The sequence below is a fragment of the Tetrao urogallus genome (assembly GCF_951394365.1).
Source record: "Tetrao urogallus genome assembly, chromosome: 1".
NCBI lineage: Eukaryota > Metazoa > Chordata > Aves > Galliformes > Phasianidae > Tetrao > Tetrao urogallus.
Window position 1 is genome coordinate 167,174,841 of NC_136813.1, and position 19,603 is coordinate 167,194,443.

The 19,603-nt window shown below is 39.8% G+C and overlaps 1 protein-coding gene across 1 annotated transcript in view; it reads left to right on the forward strand.

Annotated features, from left to right (window-relative positions):
- Nucleotides 1-19,603, forward strand: part of ZNF277 (zinc finger protein 277) — a gene marked incomplete at both ends in the record, with an annotated part of 53,546 nt that overhangs the window by 18,822 nt on the left and 15,121 nt on the right. The window contains 4 exons of the mRNA XM_079550112.1: nucleotides 1,754-1,955; nucleotides 4,577-4,665; nucleotides 6,446-6,528; nucleotides 18,793-18,884. Coding sequence (XP_079406238.1) covers nucleotides 1,754-1,955; nucleotides 4,577-4,665; nucleotides 6,446-6,528; nucleotides 18,793-18,884 — 466 coding nt within the window. The remainder of the gene's footprint in view (nucleotides 1-1,753; nucleotides 1,956-4,576; nucleotides 4,666-6,445; nucleotides 6,529-18,792; nucleotides 18,885-19,603) is intronic.

Genomic DNA, 19,603 nt, shown 5'->3' on the forward strand with positions numbered 1-19,603 from the left:
AGCAGAAAGACACGTTCCAAAAGTGCTGAAACAAATTGTGAAAGAAAAATCTACTAAGTGCTGTTAGACTGAGGCACAGACATAGCTTAAACTCTGCACCCTCAGATTGCTGTAAGATTCTGCTATCTGTGTGATCGCTGTTGTTTTGCCCTGTTTTCCCAAGGCATTTGCTTCCTGCCACTGTCAGACAGGGTACTGGATGGATGCTTAGTCTAACCATGTGAGAAGTCAGTGTCATGGCAGTAGGTTCTGTGAGAAGCTTGCAGCTTTTCACTCATTTTCCTGTGACTGCATGTGAGAAATGCATCCCAGTGCCCTCCCTCCCTGCCAAGCCTTCATCTGTTCTTCAGAGTTCAGCAGCTTTTCTCCAGTATCTGTGGCCACTTGGCTCCAAATGTAGCATCAAAATTAGCTGCTTCTTCAGAGATTTCAATGATATGAGTAGATTTGTTTGTTCTATTTTGATGTTTGTATTATGTGCTAATCCATTAACTTCTATGCTAAAGGCTGTGGCCTTTGTTCTGCTCTGTGCGTTTATCCTCTTGTTCAGTGTTCTCTTGCAGAGAGATGAAGCACAAAGGTATTTTCACGGATTCTTTTTTACTTCACCTTCTCTTTTGAAATAAATTGCATAAGCTTTGAAATAAATTGTGTAAGCTTCTTCAGTTGCCACACCAGTCCAGCAGTCAATATTTCAGTAATTCTCTTTCACTATTAGCCACACTCTTTGGGTATCACTACTTCCCCCCGGTTTATTCCTGCTGTCACTCACCTCTGCTCTGAAACATTAACAGATCTGTTCTCCAAGTCCAATTCTTCAGGTCCAAACAATCCCTAGTACTCATGCTGAGTAAGTGTATCAGCTCCTTGTCTGTGTCACAAAGAAATCCTGCCTTACACACCTGTCTCTGGAAAGTCAATTTGATGAGGCAGACAGGCTTTTGTTTATTTGGACTTGTGAATGTTCAAATAGGTCATTGCAAGAGATCTACACCAAAAATGAGCAGAAAGCACTGTAGGTGCTTACTGGGCAGAGCTGAACTGGCTGGCAGAGTATCTGCTTAGTTCTCTTGGCGTCATTAAGAGTCAGCAAATGCAAGGACATTAAGTTGCTCTACTTTTCACTGTAAACACATATTAATGACGCTTCAAGCTATAAACCAATACTGTAAGAATGCAAAAACCCAGAATCTTGCAGCTAAAAAGTTCTGCTTAGAAGTGCTGACCCTTTTGATAGGATTGCTGTATCATTTAGAGTAGCAGCTGCTGTTCTTGAAATAGGAAAAATTGGAACAATTTATACAACCTCAGTGTAATAAAGAAATGTCTGGGGGAAGGGAATAGGCTGAAGTGCAGGCAAAGCTAGCAGAGGAGGAATGTCAGGAGCAGCTGTATTGCTGCAGGTAACTCTGTGTGCTGTGCACTACCATCGCTCCGTGCTGTGCAGTTTTACCAGGTAAACGGAATTTGGTGTATCACGCCCGTCAGTCTTCTGCCAACACACTGCCTTGACAGAGCGTTTTACATTTTCATATGGTGTAAGTAGAAGCCTTAACGGTTGTGCAAGGCAAATTTTGTATTCCACAAATGCAGCATAGAACTGAAGAAGCTGTATTTCCTATGTTTTTGTGCCTTCTTCCCCTTGCGGCTCCCAGCAGCTCCTGTTTACTGCTGTCCCCATCTGCACTGCAACTGAAAATTTGTCATTTAATCAAAACTAATTTAATTATTTTTTTATTTGTCTTCATTACAGAGTGTATTTTGGAGCCTCTGTCTCTACCAGAAAGTCCAGCAAGTCCCGATGGTGTTGCTGCTGTAGAAAGTTCTCCCTCTGTGCCTTGCATTTTCTGTGAAGAATGCTATGTCTTGGCAGAACAAAACCAGCTTCTGAAGCACATGATAATTGAACACAAGCTTGTCATTGCAGATGTGAAACTGGTTGCAGATTTTAAAAGGTATGGAATTTACTGCTTGTACTAAATGAGTATGTGAAAGTATATAAAGTTTCAGAAACTTTGTATGGTTACAACGCAGGGCAATTCCTCCATTAGAAATTCTTTGTCATATCCTAGGACTTCTCAGCTCATGTTATAACCAGCAAGCTAGAGAGCTGTTTATTTCACAAAGCGCATTCTAGACAATCAACTCTTCCATTTTTTTTTTTGTCTTATTTGTATAGGAAGGCATTGTTTCTACCACTATATGATGTCCTAAAGCTGTATTATGTACAGAAGCTGCTCAGCACATGAGCTTCCATATTCTGGGGTGAAATTCATTTACCCTGTCTTAGGGATGCCAGTCTTTCCCCACAGAAATCAGATTTAATCCTTAACTGTACTTCACAGGTCTGTGATCGACATGTAACTGTGACTCCTACAGCTGTGTCACTGATCACCTCAGCAGGATCACATTTGGCTTGCTTTCTTTTAATGTCCTGCAGTAGCTGGCACAGCCCCAGCTGGCTTGTGATTTCAGAGACCGGGCACTTGTTTGGCATTTTGCTTCCACACACAGGGATGTATGGTCCTGTCAGTAAGCTAGACAGTACCTACCCATTTGTAGCTAGCTCTATTGCAGTGTTTAGATGTTAGGTGGCTGATTTCTTAACTAGAAGGAGTTTTCTGGTAGGTCTTCCATGACAAGTTACTCAGCCAAAGACAGTAATTTGTGTCTAAGCTTTAAGATACAAAAAAATTAAATATTAGGATGAAATTTGGGAAGATAAAAGCCATATAAATCCTTATTCCAACATATGAATTTAATGTTGCTTAAAATTGGAGACTGATGCTTGTTTTTGTTTGGTTTTGTGCTGAAAGCAGCAGAACAAGAATTCGGTGTTCTTCGGAGATAATGCTGTTTTCTTCAAATAAATAAAGGGATCAGAACTGCTCAGTAATGGAATGCCAGTTTAAGAGCGCTTGGGGGATTTATTCTGGGTTACTAAAAATGTATTTGAAAACCACCTCTTCAAGAAAAAGTCAATTTAGATTTTTATTTATTTATTTATTTGCTGTTAATGCAATTGGAAAGTATCCAAATGTTATAGAAAATGGCCCCAGGATGGAAATCATGGAGTTGCTACTCTGAAGTATGTCTTCTATTCTTTGCTGCATCAATTATTAGCAAATTAGTCTAATACCGTGAATAAAAAGGCAAGTATAATCTAAGGTGTTTAACTGAGGTGTGGAAATTAAGGGAAATAAATACAAATACATAACATTATGTATACGTAATATATTCAGCAATGACTTACAACCAGTCTTAGTTACACATTTATTGACTGAACAACAAGAGCTGAAGTGTCCAGAGAAGAGCAATGCTAATTTACAATTTTTTTTTCTTAAGCTGAGAAAAACAAACATAAGTTGGCAGTAGGAGAAAGGGTAAAAATGAGGGGAATGAGCTTTCAACACATGCATGATGTAGAGGTCACTGACCAGTTTTTCTCTCTATCTGGAAATGTGACAAGGTACTGGCATTGTCTGATCATGGATTCTTTGTGTTAAGTTGCAGTCTTATGGTAGCAAGTTGCTTAAGAGTAAGCTAGCTTCATGGCATAGAAATTATGGTGTGATGAGTCTGTCTAAATGATGTTCATTTATTTCACTACAGGGGACAGATTAGGTGACATCTTGAAATCCTTTTGCACATTTATGTCTTAAAAACTCCAGAAGTCTTTATGATGGCATGTCAGTAAGAAACAGCCAGTGAATAGCTATCCTTTACCTGACCAACTCCGTTGTTATTAATGTCATGCACCAGTCATAAATATAAATGTAAACATACATTTAAGCATTTCCCAATTCATTATTATTATTATAAGCAGGGCTGTTTTATTCCTTTCATCATAGTACTGAGTGTGTAATTTTTTTGTTGTTGTTAGACAGTAGCTTCTATTTCAGTGAGAGCCTAATCTCTGATGGGGTCTGTTAATGGTGCTATAACAAATTCTGATAGTGCAAGCATGCTTTTAAACAACTGTTGATGGGTTAAACTTTCAAGATATGTTTAGAGCCTTCCTTATTCTGTCTGCTACCTCACCCCCCACTGCTTGGGGACTTCTTTTTTCTGTCTTCCTAGTTGTCTGCCAAGCTACAGCTTACAGTAACTCCACAGGAGACCTGCCAAGACATCACTTTTGACAAGCTGGTGTTTTTACTGAGTTTCAGATACTTGCCTGCATCTTACAGAGCAGCAGCCTCAATATTTTGGGAATTTGAGAGTACTCTGTGGTATATCTTTTCAGTAAAGATGCACCTGAATGGCATATCTGTCTGAAGATATGAATAGGTCACAGTGTTCGTGTAAAGCTAAATGTAAGTCTTTCATTTTGGCAGGGTAGTTGAACCCAGGTTTAATGAAGCTGAGTAAATTTAATGAATTGGAAAACCAGATTAAAGGATGAAAATACTGAGAGAGGAATTAAAGGGAAAAAAAAAGAAAAAGAAACAACCCCAAACAACTCCACTGAGATCTCTAAGAATTTAGAGAATGAAAGACATGAGAGCAGATTAGTTGTTTATTAAACCTCTTTCATTCTTCTTTCTTCACGATCATCTCCCCCTTATTTGTAAAGATACATCTCATATTGGAAGAAGAGGTTTGCAGAACAGCCTGTCACAGACTTTTGTAGTGTGATAAGAACAAATTCGGAAGCTCCCTTAGGTAAGTATACTGCTTATTTACGTTTGGCCAGATCTCACGATAATTACATGCTTTGATGCAGTCAGATATGAAATATCCTGACACGAGGTCAGAATACTGAAATCAGTTGCATATTTAACTGTACCCTTTTGAAGGATTTACTCAACTCCAGGCTTTAAACACTGCCAAACTGGGGCCAGTTGCACATCAAGGCCTAGAAGCAGTGCTGATCCTCATAATGGCTAGGGAGGCCTTGGTACCTACTGCATAAATAATCTCTGACTGTCCTGGAAATGTGGAGAAATGTGCACAGGGAACTGTCTTCCCAAATTCACCCTGCTCACCACTATTGGCTTGTGCCACTGGCTTCTCCCAGGCAGCAGGGCCACAGTCACACATACATTACCTTTCTGTTCCTGTGCTTACTGCCCTGGAAATGTTAGGAGAAAATCCCTTCACACAGGGGTACAAGGCCTGTGATTTTCTGCACTTTGACACAAGACCAGGGCTGTACTTCAAGGCTCTGGCCCTGTTTGACAATCCATGGTAATGTCAGAGTCTGATTGTACAAAAGAAGTTTTTCTCTTAAGTAGTAAATAAGACCAAAACTTATTAAATGTGGGAATAAATTTCCTGTTGTGATCTTTACACCTTCTGTTCCAGGTAAATGTGTTTCTTTGGCTTCTCATATTATAACAGAAATATATAATTTACCTAAAAGCAGATAGGAGAATAGTAGGGCTTTTCTGCATCTTTAATGCTCTATGGAGAGCTCCTAAGAGAGGAAAAATGCATGCAACCAGTGCCAGAGATGGGTGGAAATGAAGTATTTTAATTGAAATGCATTTTAAGAAAATGGTTCTAGAAAATGTGGAAATCACTTTGAAGACTGTAATTACCTTTATCTCACATATGAATAATTTTGCTGCTGAAATTTTAACACCTACCACTCAATTTGAAAATTGTGGATCAAGCACCTGGAGGTCTTTGCCACAACTGTAATCCAGCAGTAGCCCTTCAAGAGAATAATGGGAACATTTTGTTAATTTTAATGATGAGCTCCTTGAAATGCAATAGCTCAGAAATCAGGAGTTTTGTCTTATTTCATATGGAGTTCTATGTAAAAAGATGGGGAAGTCTGAAAACTACCATGTTTTAAGTGGTGAAAGGCTTATTAATAGTTCAGTCCACTAACCACATAACTCTTTAGTAAACATAACCTGTACGTATTTAAACATAAGATATGTATTTAAAAATGTCAGTATATGTTATTAAACAGTTGTAATGTATACTTGGAGATGGAATGTAATCTGACCGTAAAAGGTGACGTTGGCAGGGCAATTACCACTGCAAATCGGTAATTATTTGGAAAATAAGTGAAAAATCTCACCTGAAAAATAGAGTTAAAAGTCATTTCATTTTTCTTTCATGCTGACTTTATACTGTGAGGAATATCAGTGATTAAAATTACTTTATGTCTCAAGAAGAACCAACATAAAAGAGAATAAAGATGGTAGTGTGGAAAACATGTGCGAGACATTTGTCTTTGTACTGCGATATAAATGATGTAAATTCTATTCAGTTTAAGATCAGACACATATGTATAATGGCTGATATAAGGTTTTTTGAGTAATTGTGTACAAATATTTTAGCATGTTTCATTAAATTATGTAATTAAAACAGCTGACCTTTATAGGTTTAAAAAGTCATTGCATCCGAGGTTTAGCTGATTATATACCACAAATGTTCAAAACTGCAGCAACCTCCCATGCCTTACCCACACTTTCTGATCTCTTAACAGAAGAACAGGACAATTATTTTCTTCTTTGTGATGTCTTACCAGAAGACAGATTACTTAGAGAACAGCTTCAGCAAAAGAGACTGGTAAGAAATTACATTTACTTCATTTTTAAGGTAAACAGTTCCACTGTATAAAACATAGGAATGTAGAGAGTGTTTTAAAGTTAAAGCATTTTTTGCTAAACTGTAAAATGATCTTTTTTTTTTCTTAGTTCATTTCCTCAGCTTCTACAGAAAAGCACAGAAACTCCTTGTTCATAGATTTTTTTCTGTGGAATAAATTTACAGGTTGAATGTGAGTGTTCCACAGGAGGGGAAAATATGCCCAGAGCACAAGAAAAGGCTGAGTGTGCTGAATGTTTTACTTCTTGAATCTGCAGTGCACTGACACACTATCTGTTGAGTATTCATTTACATCTAGAGAAATTAGCAAAATAAAACTCAGTGTGTTATATTGTGGAATGGTGAGGTAATACTTAACAAATATTAAAGCAAGTTGTTTTCGTGCTTTCAAACACTTTGACTCAAATTGCTTTAATTCACACTCACATACTCCCATGCACCAAGATGCATGATTGGAGGAAGTCTGGCCAGGATCATTTCTGACAGCTGTTGAATCCTCATGAAACCCTCTGGAGTTCTTGCCTGGTGATGACAACCTAGTTCTTTGGACAGATCTCTTGTATCTTAGGAGTTATCAGTTTTGATTAGGTAATCCTTTGGTTTTGGCTTTCACTGACTTCAGCTTCCATGAGTCTTACTCCAGGTTGCTGATCACTGTTCTGTTTTGTTTTGTCTTCTTGTTTGAAATACATTTGTGTAGTTTGTTTTACTGCTTAGGCTAATTTAAAACATGAGCAAGAAGCTCATGTATAAACTCTTGTGTTCTTTAACATCTTTATCAATGACATCGATGATGGAATTAAGTGCACCCTCAGCAAGTTTGCTGACGACACCAAGCTGAGCGGTGCGGTTGACACAGTGGAAGGAAGGGATGCCATTCAGAGGGACCTCAACAGGCTAGAAAGGTGGGCCTGGGTGAACCTGATGAAGTTCAACACGGAAGAGTGCAAAGTTTTGCACTTGAGCCGGAGGAATCCCAGGCATCCATATAGACTGGAAGGAGCGGTCCTTGAAAGCAGCCCTGCGGAGGAGGACCTGGGGGTCTTGATAGATGAAAAACTTAACATGAGCCAGCAGTGTGCCCTTGTCCTTGTGGCTTGGAAGGCAAATGGTATCCTGGGCTCCATCAAAAGAGGGGTGGCCAGCAGGGACAGGGAGGTGATTGTCCCCCTCTACTCTGCTCTTGTAAGTAGAGCAGAGTACTGTGTCCAGGTCTGGAGCCCCTGGTACAAGAAAGACAGGGAGCTGCTGGAGAGGGTCCACAGGAGTGCCACTAAGATGATCAGGGGACTGGAGCACCTTCCGTACAAAGACAGGCTGAGGGAGCTGGCCTTGTGCAGCCTGGAGAAAAGAAGGCTGTGGGGTGACCTCATTGCAGCATTTCAGTACCTAAAGGGAGCCTACAAACAGGAGGGAAGTCAAGTCTTCGAAAGGGTAGATAACTGCAGGACAAGGGAAAATGGTTTTAAGTTGAGGAAGATTTAGGTTGGATGTCAGGGGGAAATTCTTTACAGAGGGAGTGGGGAGGTGTTGAAACAGGCTGCCCGGAGAGGTTGTGGATGCCCCATCCCTGGAGGTGTCCAAGGCCAGACTGGATGGGGCCCTGGTCTAATATTAAATGTGGAGCTTGGTGGCCCTGCATGTGGCGGGGGGGGGTGGAGCTTCATGATCCTTGAGGTCCCTTCCAACCCTGGCCATTCCGTGATTCTGTGAAACTCAAAAAGGGAAGAAGGTACACTAAGTGTGGAAATATTATTTCCACTTGGGAAGAATACAGGAATGTTGTCAGGGCCTGCAGGGATGCAATGCAGCTAAGGCCCGCTTGGAATTTGATCTGGCAAAGAAAGTCAAGGATAGAAAGACTTTTCTAAGTATGTCAGTAGTAAAAAGAGGACTAGGGAAAATGTGGATACTGAATGAGATGGGTTTCCAGGTAACACAGGATGCTGAGTAGGAGGAGATGCTGAACACCTTTTTTGCTTCAATCTTTACTACTAAGACTGCTCCTCAGGAATTTCAGACCCTGAAGGTAGGTGAGAGAGTCTGGGGAATGGAAGACTTCCCTTTGGTCTATCTGGATACAGTCAAAGGCCATCTAGCCAAAATCAATGGACACAAATCCATGGGCCTTGATGGGATGCACCCACATGTGCTGAGGGAGCCAGCATAGGTGACTGCTGAACTGCTCTCTGTCATCTTTGAAGGGTGTTGGAAAACAGAAGAGGTTCCTGAAGACTGGAGGGCAGCCAGCATCACACCGGTCTTCAAAAAGGGCAGGAAGAAGCATCCAGACAATTACAGGCCAGTCAGTCTCACCTTCTGTGATATCATAACCAGCTGGGTAGATGCAGAATGAGCAGTGGATATTGTGTACCTTAACTTGAGCAAGGCATTTGATGCTGTCTCACACAGCATCCTTGTAATGAAGCTCAGAAAGTGTGAGATAGATGAGTGAATATTGAGGTGAACTGAGAACCGGCTGACTAGCAGAGCTCAAGGGTTATATTCAGTGGCGCAGAGTCTAGTTGGCAGCCTGTAACTCATGCTCCCGAGGGGTCAGTAGTTAGTCTTGTCTTGTTCAGCATCTTCATCAATGACCTGGCTGAAGGAATAGAATGCACCCTCAGCATGCTGGCTGATGAAACAAGGGGGGAAGAGTGACTGACAGCACCAGAAGGCTGTGCTGCCATTCAGCAAGACCTGAACAAACTGGATTGTTGGGCAGAGAAGAATCTGATGAGGTTTAACAAGAGCAAATGTGTAGTCCTGCACCTGAGGAGAAATAACTGTATGCATTAGTACAACTTAGGGGATGACCTGCTGGAGAGGAGCTCTACAGAGAAAGACCTGGGTGTTAGGTTGGCCATGAGCCAGCATTGTGCCCCTGTGGCCAGGAAGGCCAATAGTATCCTGGGGTGCATTAAAAAAGGCACGGCCAGCAGGTTGAAGGAGGTGATCCTCCCTATCTACTCTGCACTAGTGAGGCCACATCTGGAATATTGTGTCCATTTCTGGGCTCCCAAGTTGAAAAAAGTCAGGGATCTTCTAGAGAGAGTCCAGCGGAGGGGGACAAAGATGATTGAGGGCCTAGAGCATCTCCTATATACAGGACTCTTCAGCCTGGGACTCTTCAGTCTGGAGAAGGGAAGGCTGAGAGGGCATCTCATGACTGTTTATAAATATCTTAAGTGTATGAGTCAATAGGGATGCACTTGTTTCACTGGCAAGCAACAATAAAATAAGTGTCAACAGGCAGAAACTGGAACTGAGAAGTTTTGTAGTAATGCAAGTAAGAACTTCTTTACTGTCAGAATGATAGCATTGGAACAGGCTGCCCATAGAGGTTGCAGAGTCTCCAGGCCACAGAGATGATAAAGGACCTGTATTACCTCTCTTATGAGGAAAGGCTGAGTGACCTGGGTCTGTTCAGACTTAAGAAAAGAATACTCAGAGAGGATCCAATCAATGTCTATTAACATGGAAGGTGCGGGAGGCAAAGGGACAAGGCCAGACTTTTCTAAATGGTGTGTGGCAATAGGACAAGGGAAATGGCTACAATCTGAAGTATAGAAAGTTCTGCATAAACGTGCGTAAGAATTTCACAGTAAGGGTGACGGAGCACTGGGATGGGCTGCCCAGAGAGGTTGTGAAGTCTCCTTCTCAGGGGATGTTCAAGACCTGCCTGGATGCCTACCTGTGCAACCTGGTCTGGGGAGCCTGCTTTTGTAGGGGCATTGGACTTGATGATCTCTAGAGGTCCTTTCCAGCCCCTAAGTTCTGTGATTCTGTTTTTCTGTGATTCTGTGTGATATTCAAGACCCACCTGTGCAAACTGCTGTAGGGACTCTGCTTTCACAGCGTGTTGGACTCGATGACAGCTTGAGGTCCCTTTCAACCCCTACAATTCTGTGATCCCTGTGATGTTTCGTCACATTCAGAAGAGTGCAAGGCTTTAGCCCAAAGCAACTGCTGCTTCGTTAAGTTATGAAAGGAAGAGTTACACATTCTTACTGTGGTGTGAAATAGCCTTTGCTGTAAACACTGCTTTAAGTATCAGAATTTTATCTTGAGTTTTTGCAGAAAGTTTTTGTGAAATCAAGCTGCTGCTGTAGTTGTAGCTAAAGGATTCACAGCTTTAGTTAAAGCATTAAAGTCTGTTTAGTTTTTTATTTCCTTTACTGTAGTCTGAGTGTTGACTTGCAAGTTAAATACTTATTTTGCTTTGCAAAGCCTTTTACCTCGGGACAAGTGAAGCAATGAAGAGTGAGCTGGCAAGTGGACTCATGTGAGTTGCACAGAATAAAGACCAGAACCGCAAAACTGCCAGTGATTTTGCTGCAGTCTTTGAACCCTAACTGCTGTCTCCAACAGTAGGCTCAAACAAGGACAAATGCTATCTTTAAAATGTGCTAGCTACAGCACCAGATAGGAATATTTTAGGCTGTATTGCAGCAGGGGAGCTAGCCAAGGTGGATGTCATGCCGAGACATTATGGTGACTGTGATGTATTGAGAGAGACCAAGGAACGAGTCTATCTAGGTTAGAGTGCAGCTCGCTAAAATAGCTGACAAGGCTATGTAATAAAAAACAAATATGTTTTTTTGCAAAAACACAGTTTTGATAAAAGAATTACTGGCTGTGAAGATCAGTAGTGGAAACAGGCAAGGCAGTCTGGAGTCAAAACTCAAGATAGTGGGAAAGGCAATTTTGTTATAAGTTCTTGGGGTTATCTTTAAGATTTTTCTTTAAAAAAGTAAAAACCCCAAACCTACTTTCTGAAAATGTACACTTCCTGCCACAGCGCCGACCTTGTGTTGCTGTCATGTTCACATGAATGGTAGTTTTAGGTAAAGAGGCTGCAGTTCCACCCTGAATAGTAGTCTTCACAAGAAGTGGAGGAGGGATAAAGAAATGTTTAAAATACAGAGCTGTACCAATTTCCTAGCGTGAGTTGCTTCTATTATCTCCAATTTTTCACAAGCTTAAGCTGGGATAAGAAACTGAAGGTATGCACTGAAAGAGATTGAGATGCTAGTCTGATATGGCCCATTGCACCATCTGAAGGACTTACAGAGCAGTTAACGATAATGTTAGCATGTCAGTACCTACATGGTTGAAATTCAGTAGGTCCTCTTTCCCTATTTGAAGTTCTATATTCAGTGACTTTTCTCAGGCACTTTGGAACTTTGCCCATCCTCCACAGGCTTTTGAAGAACTAACAGTCAGAAATTGTTTTATCTAATTCCATGATTCATCAGTAAATTCCATAAGATTTGAATATATACAACTTTGAGTGTTAAATCCTTTTTTAGGTTTTGTTTGTCTGCTTCTTCTAAATGCATTTTATTTATGGTCTTAACATAATTAACCTTTTCTGTGAAGACTAAAGTCCTAGGAATTGGAGGCATTCCTGTTGGTCTCTTACTGCCTTAAGGAATAAGGTAGTTTGCTGCTTTTATTTGCTGTTTGCTTCCAATGGATGAGGAGGGTGATGTTTTCTACTACTGCATTTTACTGTGTTAGCCAATCTTAATCTTCTTTTACTCCTCTTAATTCCAAAAAACTTTATGTCCAGCTTTAGCATGGTAGTTCAGTGTATAATTCAGCCTACATAGTAGTTCAGCTTATAATATGTAGTAGTTCAGCATATAGTTCAGCCTGTAGTATACATCTACTGCAGTTCACCCTTCTTTTTCCTTTCCATCATCTTTGCATAGTTATTTAGTTTTTGTCATATCATGAAAATCTTACTCTCTTTTCAGATTGAGTCAGATTCTTGAACAAGCTGTAAGAATGTCTTCCATATCATTGTCACAGGGCTCTTAGAACAAGAGGGGCAGCTAAGGAAGCGGTCCCTTATGGCTATTCCAATTAGTCTTTGCCATTGGTTATTTAGAACCCGAGCTCTGCAGTCAAGACTGGAATCTAGGGTGTAAGGAATGAAAAAGTCATTTTGCCTATTTCTGAGAGGCAGTTTGCCATATAAAGCAAGTTAGGAGACTGAAGATTGTGGAGATAGAACTAGAATACTCTTAATTTCTACACCAGGGGGACAGCCTCTCTTAGCTGATGGTAGATCATTACCCCGTTGTTTTATCTGTTTCCCAGAAGCAGGTTTCCATGACATCATCCTTCATTTCTTAGTCTTTGATATGCAGTTCTGTCTGTCCAGCCAGCAGGGCTCTGTTTATGAAGTTCCAGAACTATGTATGAGTTTTCAAATTCACTGCATTGTGAGGGAAAGCACGAGAAGTAGTCAGCAAACACGTCTGTGTTGTTGGTATGACAGCTGATTTCAAAGATGTTGAGCGCTATATGGGCTGGAGGTCCTATCCTGACAAACACAAATATTTCCTTGTACCTTAAGCTCTTTCCCGAAGCACTTCTCCAGCAGGTGTCTGATAATGTTAAAGAAAAGGCACCCTGCATGAGGTGGCATTGAAGAGGATTCAGTAATGATTACAGATCTTTTTTTTTCTGTTCTCAGGAGGCAATAGAGTAATGTGTGAAGTGGCAGAATCGAACTCAGAGATCTGTAAGGAGAGAAGATAAATATAGAAGTTAGGACGCAGGTTGTTGATAGACAGCTATGATTGCATGTCTTTATACAAATATAAAGTTTCTGACACCATAATTCTTTATATAACTTTTTTTTTCCTAGCAGCCACAAGCACAACCTGAAACTCATCAGCCAGTCTTTGAGGAAACTGTCGGCACAAACACAAATTTAAATCTCTTACTCTAAAAATAGTTTATCCTGAAGGTATATATAATTGTCAAACTTGGCAAGCGTTTAGAGTCTCAGCTCTCACCAGTCCCAGTATTTGTCACTAAGTGCTGTACAGTTGGATTTGTGGGTTTTTGGTTTTTTTTCACTGGCAGTAAAGTATGTAAGCAGCTTCTTGTGATATGTCAGCATGATTCTTTTATTTTGTTGTGTTACTGTTTTTTTAAGCCAGAATCTGTTTCACCTGGTTCCTTTGCCTACAGCAGGAGCTAATTTCTCTGAACACACAGCAGGGAAGTGTAACTCTTACTTAAATTGGAAGAAACTAGAACTAAAGCCTCACACTGTGTATTTGAGAAATCACCTAGGAGGCCTTGATAAAATATGTATCTTCTTGTCTCGATCTGTTGTTACTCAGATTCAAATTCACACCCACTTGCTGCCTGTTGTAATATCATATTTCCTAGACAGACAGTCTGATTTCAGTAGTATTAATGAGTCAGAAAGCATGGCTTGTAATTTTGCACTCTTTGGAGCAGGGAGTGTGGCAGCATGTTCAGTGCAGCAGGACTCTGCTGATTCAGATGTTTGCGTGCTTCACACTCAAACCATTGGCAAGTTTCCTCTTCAAAGAAGCATCTTCAGACATACTACCTCCCGTGGGAATGTATAGTTTATAAAAAGCTTTAGTTGAAATTTCTGTAAAATGCTAATTTGCATAACATTCTATCTTTCTAGTCTCTTGCCTAGAGAGTTTAAGAGCAGAGGTCCAAAACTGGCAAGACAGATGCCAACAAGAATCCTGACACTTCAGAATTGTCTTTCTGTAGTCCAACCCAGATCTGAAATACTCGCATAAAGCTGTGTATGCTTCATTCTTTGGACTGATTTTAGACTGTCTTGTCAGAGTTCAGGGCAATAAACTTTTTTTTTGTCCAGAACATCTTAAAAATGAAGATACACTGCTGCAGATTCCATTTTACAGGCCGAACTGCAGATTCCAGTCTGGTTCCTGGACTGAGGAACAATAAGTTCTCATCTCGTTGCAGCCACAATTCACTGCAGGATCTTATCCCAAACAAGTGTGCAGTGTAATCTACCTCTAGCTTACAGCTAGAGAAGTATGTTCTGCCTTAATTTCTTTCCTCTCAGAAGTGCTGTATTTATAGAAGACAGGATTTTAGAGAAAGAATTGTTTTTGTCAGACCAACTGATGTACTTGGAAGAAACAGGCGGACCACCAGTTTCTTAAGGTTGCGCACAAGCAGCAAAGCTTGTGCAGAGTGAGTAGTTGTGAATAGTTGTTCTGCGTAATAGACCAGAGCTATGCATTTAAAAGGTAAATTGTTTGTTAGTAAAGAATTGTATGCTAAAATGCAGTGGTCTGCAAGCAGTACAGACAACTTAGCACCTCAATATCAGTATAGGATGGAGAGAGGGGTAGCAGGATCAGAAAAGTCATATGTGTCTCAAAATTAATTGTCCTGACTCCCTGGCTTTTGGTTCCAATGGAGCTGGTACTCAATCTTACCTTTTGAAGGTACATCTTGAAGGTATTTTGAAATATAGGCAAGAAACAAAATAATTGTTTAGAGAAAAGTGCTTTCTAGCTTAACTATGCATTTTTCGTCTCTCATTATCAGTGTGAATTCTTGCTGATGCACAGTGCTTAAGCAGTTTTGGAAGAAGAAAAACTGGTAATTTCATCCAAAACATTGCTTCCAGAGAGAGGAACAGGCACATTTTTCAGAAACATTTTAAATTGCCACCTCCCATGAGCAAGACTGAACTCCTCATAACCTCAGACTTAGCATGAGAATGTGTGTGGCATTTTTGATACTCTAGGTTACTAATTTTAATGCAAATGATCAAATTTCTTTTGTATTAACAGCTTAGAGTGGTGATATATTTAAAGATAATTGTCCTGCTATAAACACTTGTACATCCTTACTATGTTCTTTTTGCTTGTTTTTGATTTTTTTTCTTTTTTTAGTTAAAACACAGCAGAGATATGATTTTATAATTTGTCTGGATTGGTTCTTTATGGTAGATCAGCCATATACTGAAAACTATATAACTGCAAGCTGTAGAAGAGTCTGTGCCCACAGAGAAAAAAGGGAATTGGATTAATGGCTGTTTCACAAGTAGTTTGACAGTCTTCAGTGAAGTAATGCATTTTTTTTAGTGTGTCACACAGTATGATGGGAAGATTGAAAAATGAATAGCTGACAGAACTGCTGAGAAAAGATAAAAAGAGATGGGCATCAGGAATTATTCATCTAACAGTATCAATATTGTACACTAATTGCCTGAAATCAGACTCTGGCATTTGGGTCACTTACTGTTCTGGTGTTTTGGAATATCTTCTCTGCCTGTACTCAGCTCTTATTCGTTGTGGGAAAATAAAATTAACATATGTTCAGTTTGTTATCTGTTTGCCTTTTTCTTGAGTAACTTTGTCTTCTTATTCTCTGACACTTTGATAGGATACAGTGTCCTAAAAACTTTTGGAAAATCCTCATGGCTGTAATGTTTTTGGTTTTGTATTTTTTTTCTTAATATAACAAATATGACATAACAATTCTAACAGTTTGGAAACTGTTGTAGGTAATGAAGTAAATTGTTCATTTCTTGCCTCACAATTTGAGTTCAAATTTGGCTTAAATTGTGAAGCTGAGCATCTTTCCTTAGAAAGACCATAGAAGTTTTGTACAAAACTCTAATTGCTGTATCCCGTCAAAGTACCAGGAATGGAGTGAAAGGCTGTTTGGGAGTGTCCTTAGGGAAGAGTACTGTACTTGATTTGAGCTACTGCTTTCAATTCCTCACCTCTGCAAGTGCCAGAATTGGTTTCTGTCAGAGAAAGTACCTGCTAGCAATGAATGATACGAACAAATAAAAGGAGTGTCTACATTGGAAAATATTTTTTAAATTCCACCTAGAAAATTTGTAAAACAGTGGTGCTATGTTAGACAAGGCCTCTTAGCTGCCAGGCGTGTTCGTGTAGGGGGATGCCAGAAGGCTGAAGAGCAGAGTAAGAAGAGCAGCATCTGATGAAGGATGCAGTGCTATTCTCATTCCCCCTCAGGCATAGCTGTGAATCACAGCTCCCCAGGGCTCCGGTAAGTTTGTAGGGAGTGGAAATCTGCAGTTATGTGGCCAAGTGTCAAGTACTGTAGAGCACTTCTTCTTTCACAGTAGAGTACAATTAGCGAGCTGTGATAAAATGTCATTAGTGGGTGAGGAAGTTGCTGTCCTAACACTCAATTTGTATGTGATATCTTTTGATTTCTTTATAGACTGTTTCTAGCGTGTTTTGCAAGTTATATAAACTACATGCCAATGCTTTCAAATTCGAGGTTAGCAAAACTGTGTGAGACATGCTGCTAAGGGAAGAGAGGTGACAGCTCAGAGTACCAGCAAAAGCTCCAGTTCTCACTGCTGTGCTATGGGATGCTTACTGCCCATGTGGAGCACGGATATTCCTACTTAATTGTATCTCTACTGAAGGACTCTCACAAGACATGTTATGCTCCACTTATCTTTTCCAGTCTTTTTTTTTATTTTATCTTTTTTTGTTTATTTGTTGACATTTTGAATAAAACTGCAGGATATCTGAGGATGTGGTCTGGAATTTGAGTAGGTATTGCTGAACATGACTCCAACAAAAAAGGCATGTCTTGTTGTGTGAAATGAATAAAAACGCCCCCGTATTTGCATCTGAAGAGTTGACAGAATCTTAGCTGATGCACAGTAGCTAAAACACTTGAATATTTTGATTGAATACGGGCTGTAAAATGGTCTAAGACATGGTACGTTCTTCCCCCCTGGCTTGTGTCAGAAATAGTGTTGCCAGCAGGAGCAGGGAAGTGATCATCTCTCTGTTTTCAGCCCTGGTGATGCCACACTTATGTTTGGTTTTGGGCCTTTCACTACAAGGAAGACATTGAGGCCCTGGAGCGTGTCTAGAGAAGGGCAACAAAATTGGTGAGGGGGCTGGAGCACAAGTCTTATGAGGAGCAGCTGCAGGAATTGGGATTATTTAGTCCAGAGAAGAGGAGGTTCAGGGGCTACCTTATAGCTCTCTGTAACTACCTATAAGGAGTTGTGCTGAGGTTGGTTGGCCTCTTCTCCCTCATAACTAGCAATAGAACTAGAGGGAATGGCCTCATTGCGTGAGGGTAGATTCAAGTTGAATGTTAGGAAAAAATTTTTCTCTCAGAGAGTGGTCAGGTGCTGAAATGAGCTGCTCAGGGAGGTGGAGGAGTCACCGTCCCTGAAGGTGTTAAGAAACATTTGGATGTTGTACTGAGGGATATGATTTAGTGAAGAAATAGTGGCGATATGTGGACAGTTGGACTGGATGATCTTGGAGGTCTTTTCCAACCTTGGTGATTTTATGATTCTATAATTTATTTGCCCAGCATCAGCCTACTGAAATCCCTCGGTGCCATGGTAGGCTGACTTGCACAACCAGGCAACTTCCAGCACATGTGTGTTGCAGCACATACCTGCTATGGAGTTTACCCACTGGACATAGCTTAATGTGAACTTACACACAGACTGTAGGCCAGTTTGGGTTTTAATCCACACAAAACAGTACAGAAGAGGTAGGTCAGAAACACAAAGCCTCACTATTGCAGGCTTGAAGGAGATAGATTGAGAAAATATCCTAAAAAATTCAGTCAGGATCCCAAACATTGGAGAACAGAGAGTAGCCTGTCTGCATAGCGCAGAAAATAAATGCATGACCAGTTGTCAGTTCTTAAAACATAAGCACAAGGCAGTGTACTGTTAGGCTGAAGATATTGATGATCAAGGCCTTTCCATCTGAAGTGTAAGGTAACCTGCCAGTAGAAACGTGTCACTTGCTATGTGATTTTGTTTTTGTTAGGAAAATTGTGGTCAGCTGTTGTGAAGTATCTAGCGAATTGCTCTAAGTTAAACAAGGCTTGTGGTAAAGGTGATTAATCAGCTTCTCTTTTCCTATGAGTTTATTGCATGTTGCAGTTCCTTGCAGAAACCACCATCCTTTGTCATCATTCTTTGTCAGGAAGAGGTCTACTAGACTGCCTGTGATTAGATGTGTAGAAGGAACATTATCATTCCACTGGGGTTTATGTGGTTACCCAGAAACTTGCTCACTGATAGCAGGGATAAATCTGAACCTAAGAAGAGACAATGAAGTGTTATGTTATGTAAATAATCATTTAAATAGCTGCGTAAAATATCTCCATGAGTTGTATTTTCTTCCACAGAATTTGCGTAATACTAGAATTTTACTGGAACTGCACTGGAGCACACAATGCATTTGGAAAATCTACTGTTTATTTTGTGAGGAAATTCCCCCTCCTCCAATACTAACCTCAGGTTTCTGTCAGCAAATTTTCATTTTGTATGGTCATTGGTAACAGTAAGGATAAAGAGGTATAATACTTCCGTGATAAAATGATTATTATTTTTTATCTCAATAACTGTGTCTGTTTTTTTTTTCATAGAGAGAAATTCTAGAACAGCAACAACGAGAGAGATATGACACAAGTTTTCATAGCATGTGTATGTTCTGTGATCAAGAATTCACGGGAAATAGGTTTGTTTATTGATCTGTTTGCTTTTGGTTTATTTTTTCACATCTGCTCAGCTTTTTTGTTTATGGTTTTAACATTGTCAAGCCAGTTAGTAGAGTCATAGGCTAGATTCTTTTGGGGTTATTGTTTAGGTATTTCTTTCAACTGCTATTTTAAGTGGACTCTTCCCACTTCTCAGTCCTTTAATTATTCCAGTACAATTATTATTATTTACATAATAATTATTATTTAATTAAATTAATTTAATTATTTAATTTAATTTAAATTAATTAATTTAATTTAAATTATTAATTATAAATTAAAATTAATTATATAAAATAAATTAATTAATTTAATTTAAATTAATTTAATTTAATTTAAATTATTTAATTATTTTATTAAACAATAATTATTATGTAATTATATGGTAAGCTGGAGATGAGAACAAAACCATTCTGAAGAGAGAGTTTTTCAGCAGTTGTTTTGGTGTCCAGAAGAGCAGTTTAAGCCAGTATGGATGATAAAAAAAATACATTTATCCAGTAACATATTTTCCTGCTTATATTCGCACTGGTTTGACAGTGTTTAAACCTAATGAAAAAGAGAAAAGGAAAAATACAGAATCACGGAATGGCTCGGGTTGGAAGGGACCTCAAGGATCATGAATCTCCCACCCCCCTGCCACATGCAGGGCCACCAACGTCCCCATTTAATACTAGACCAGGCTGCCCAGGGCCCCATC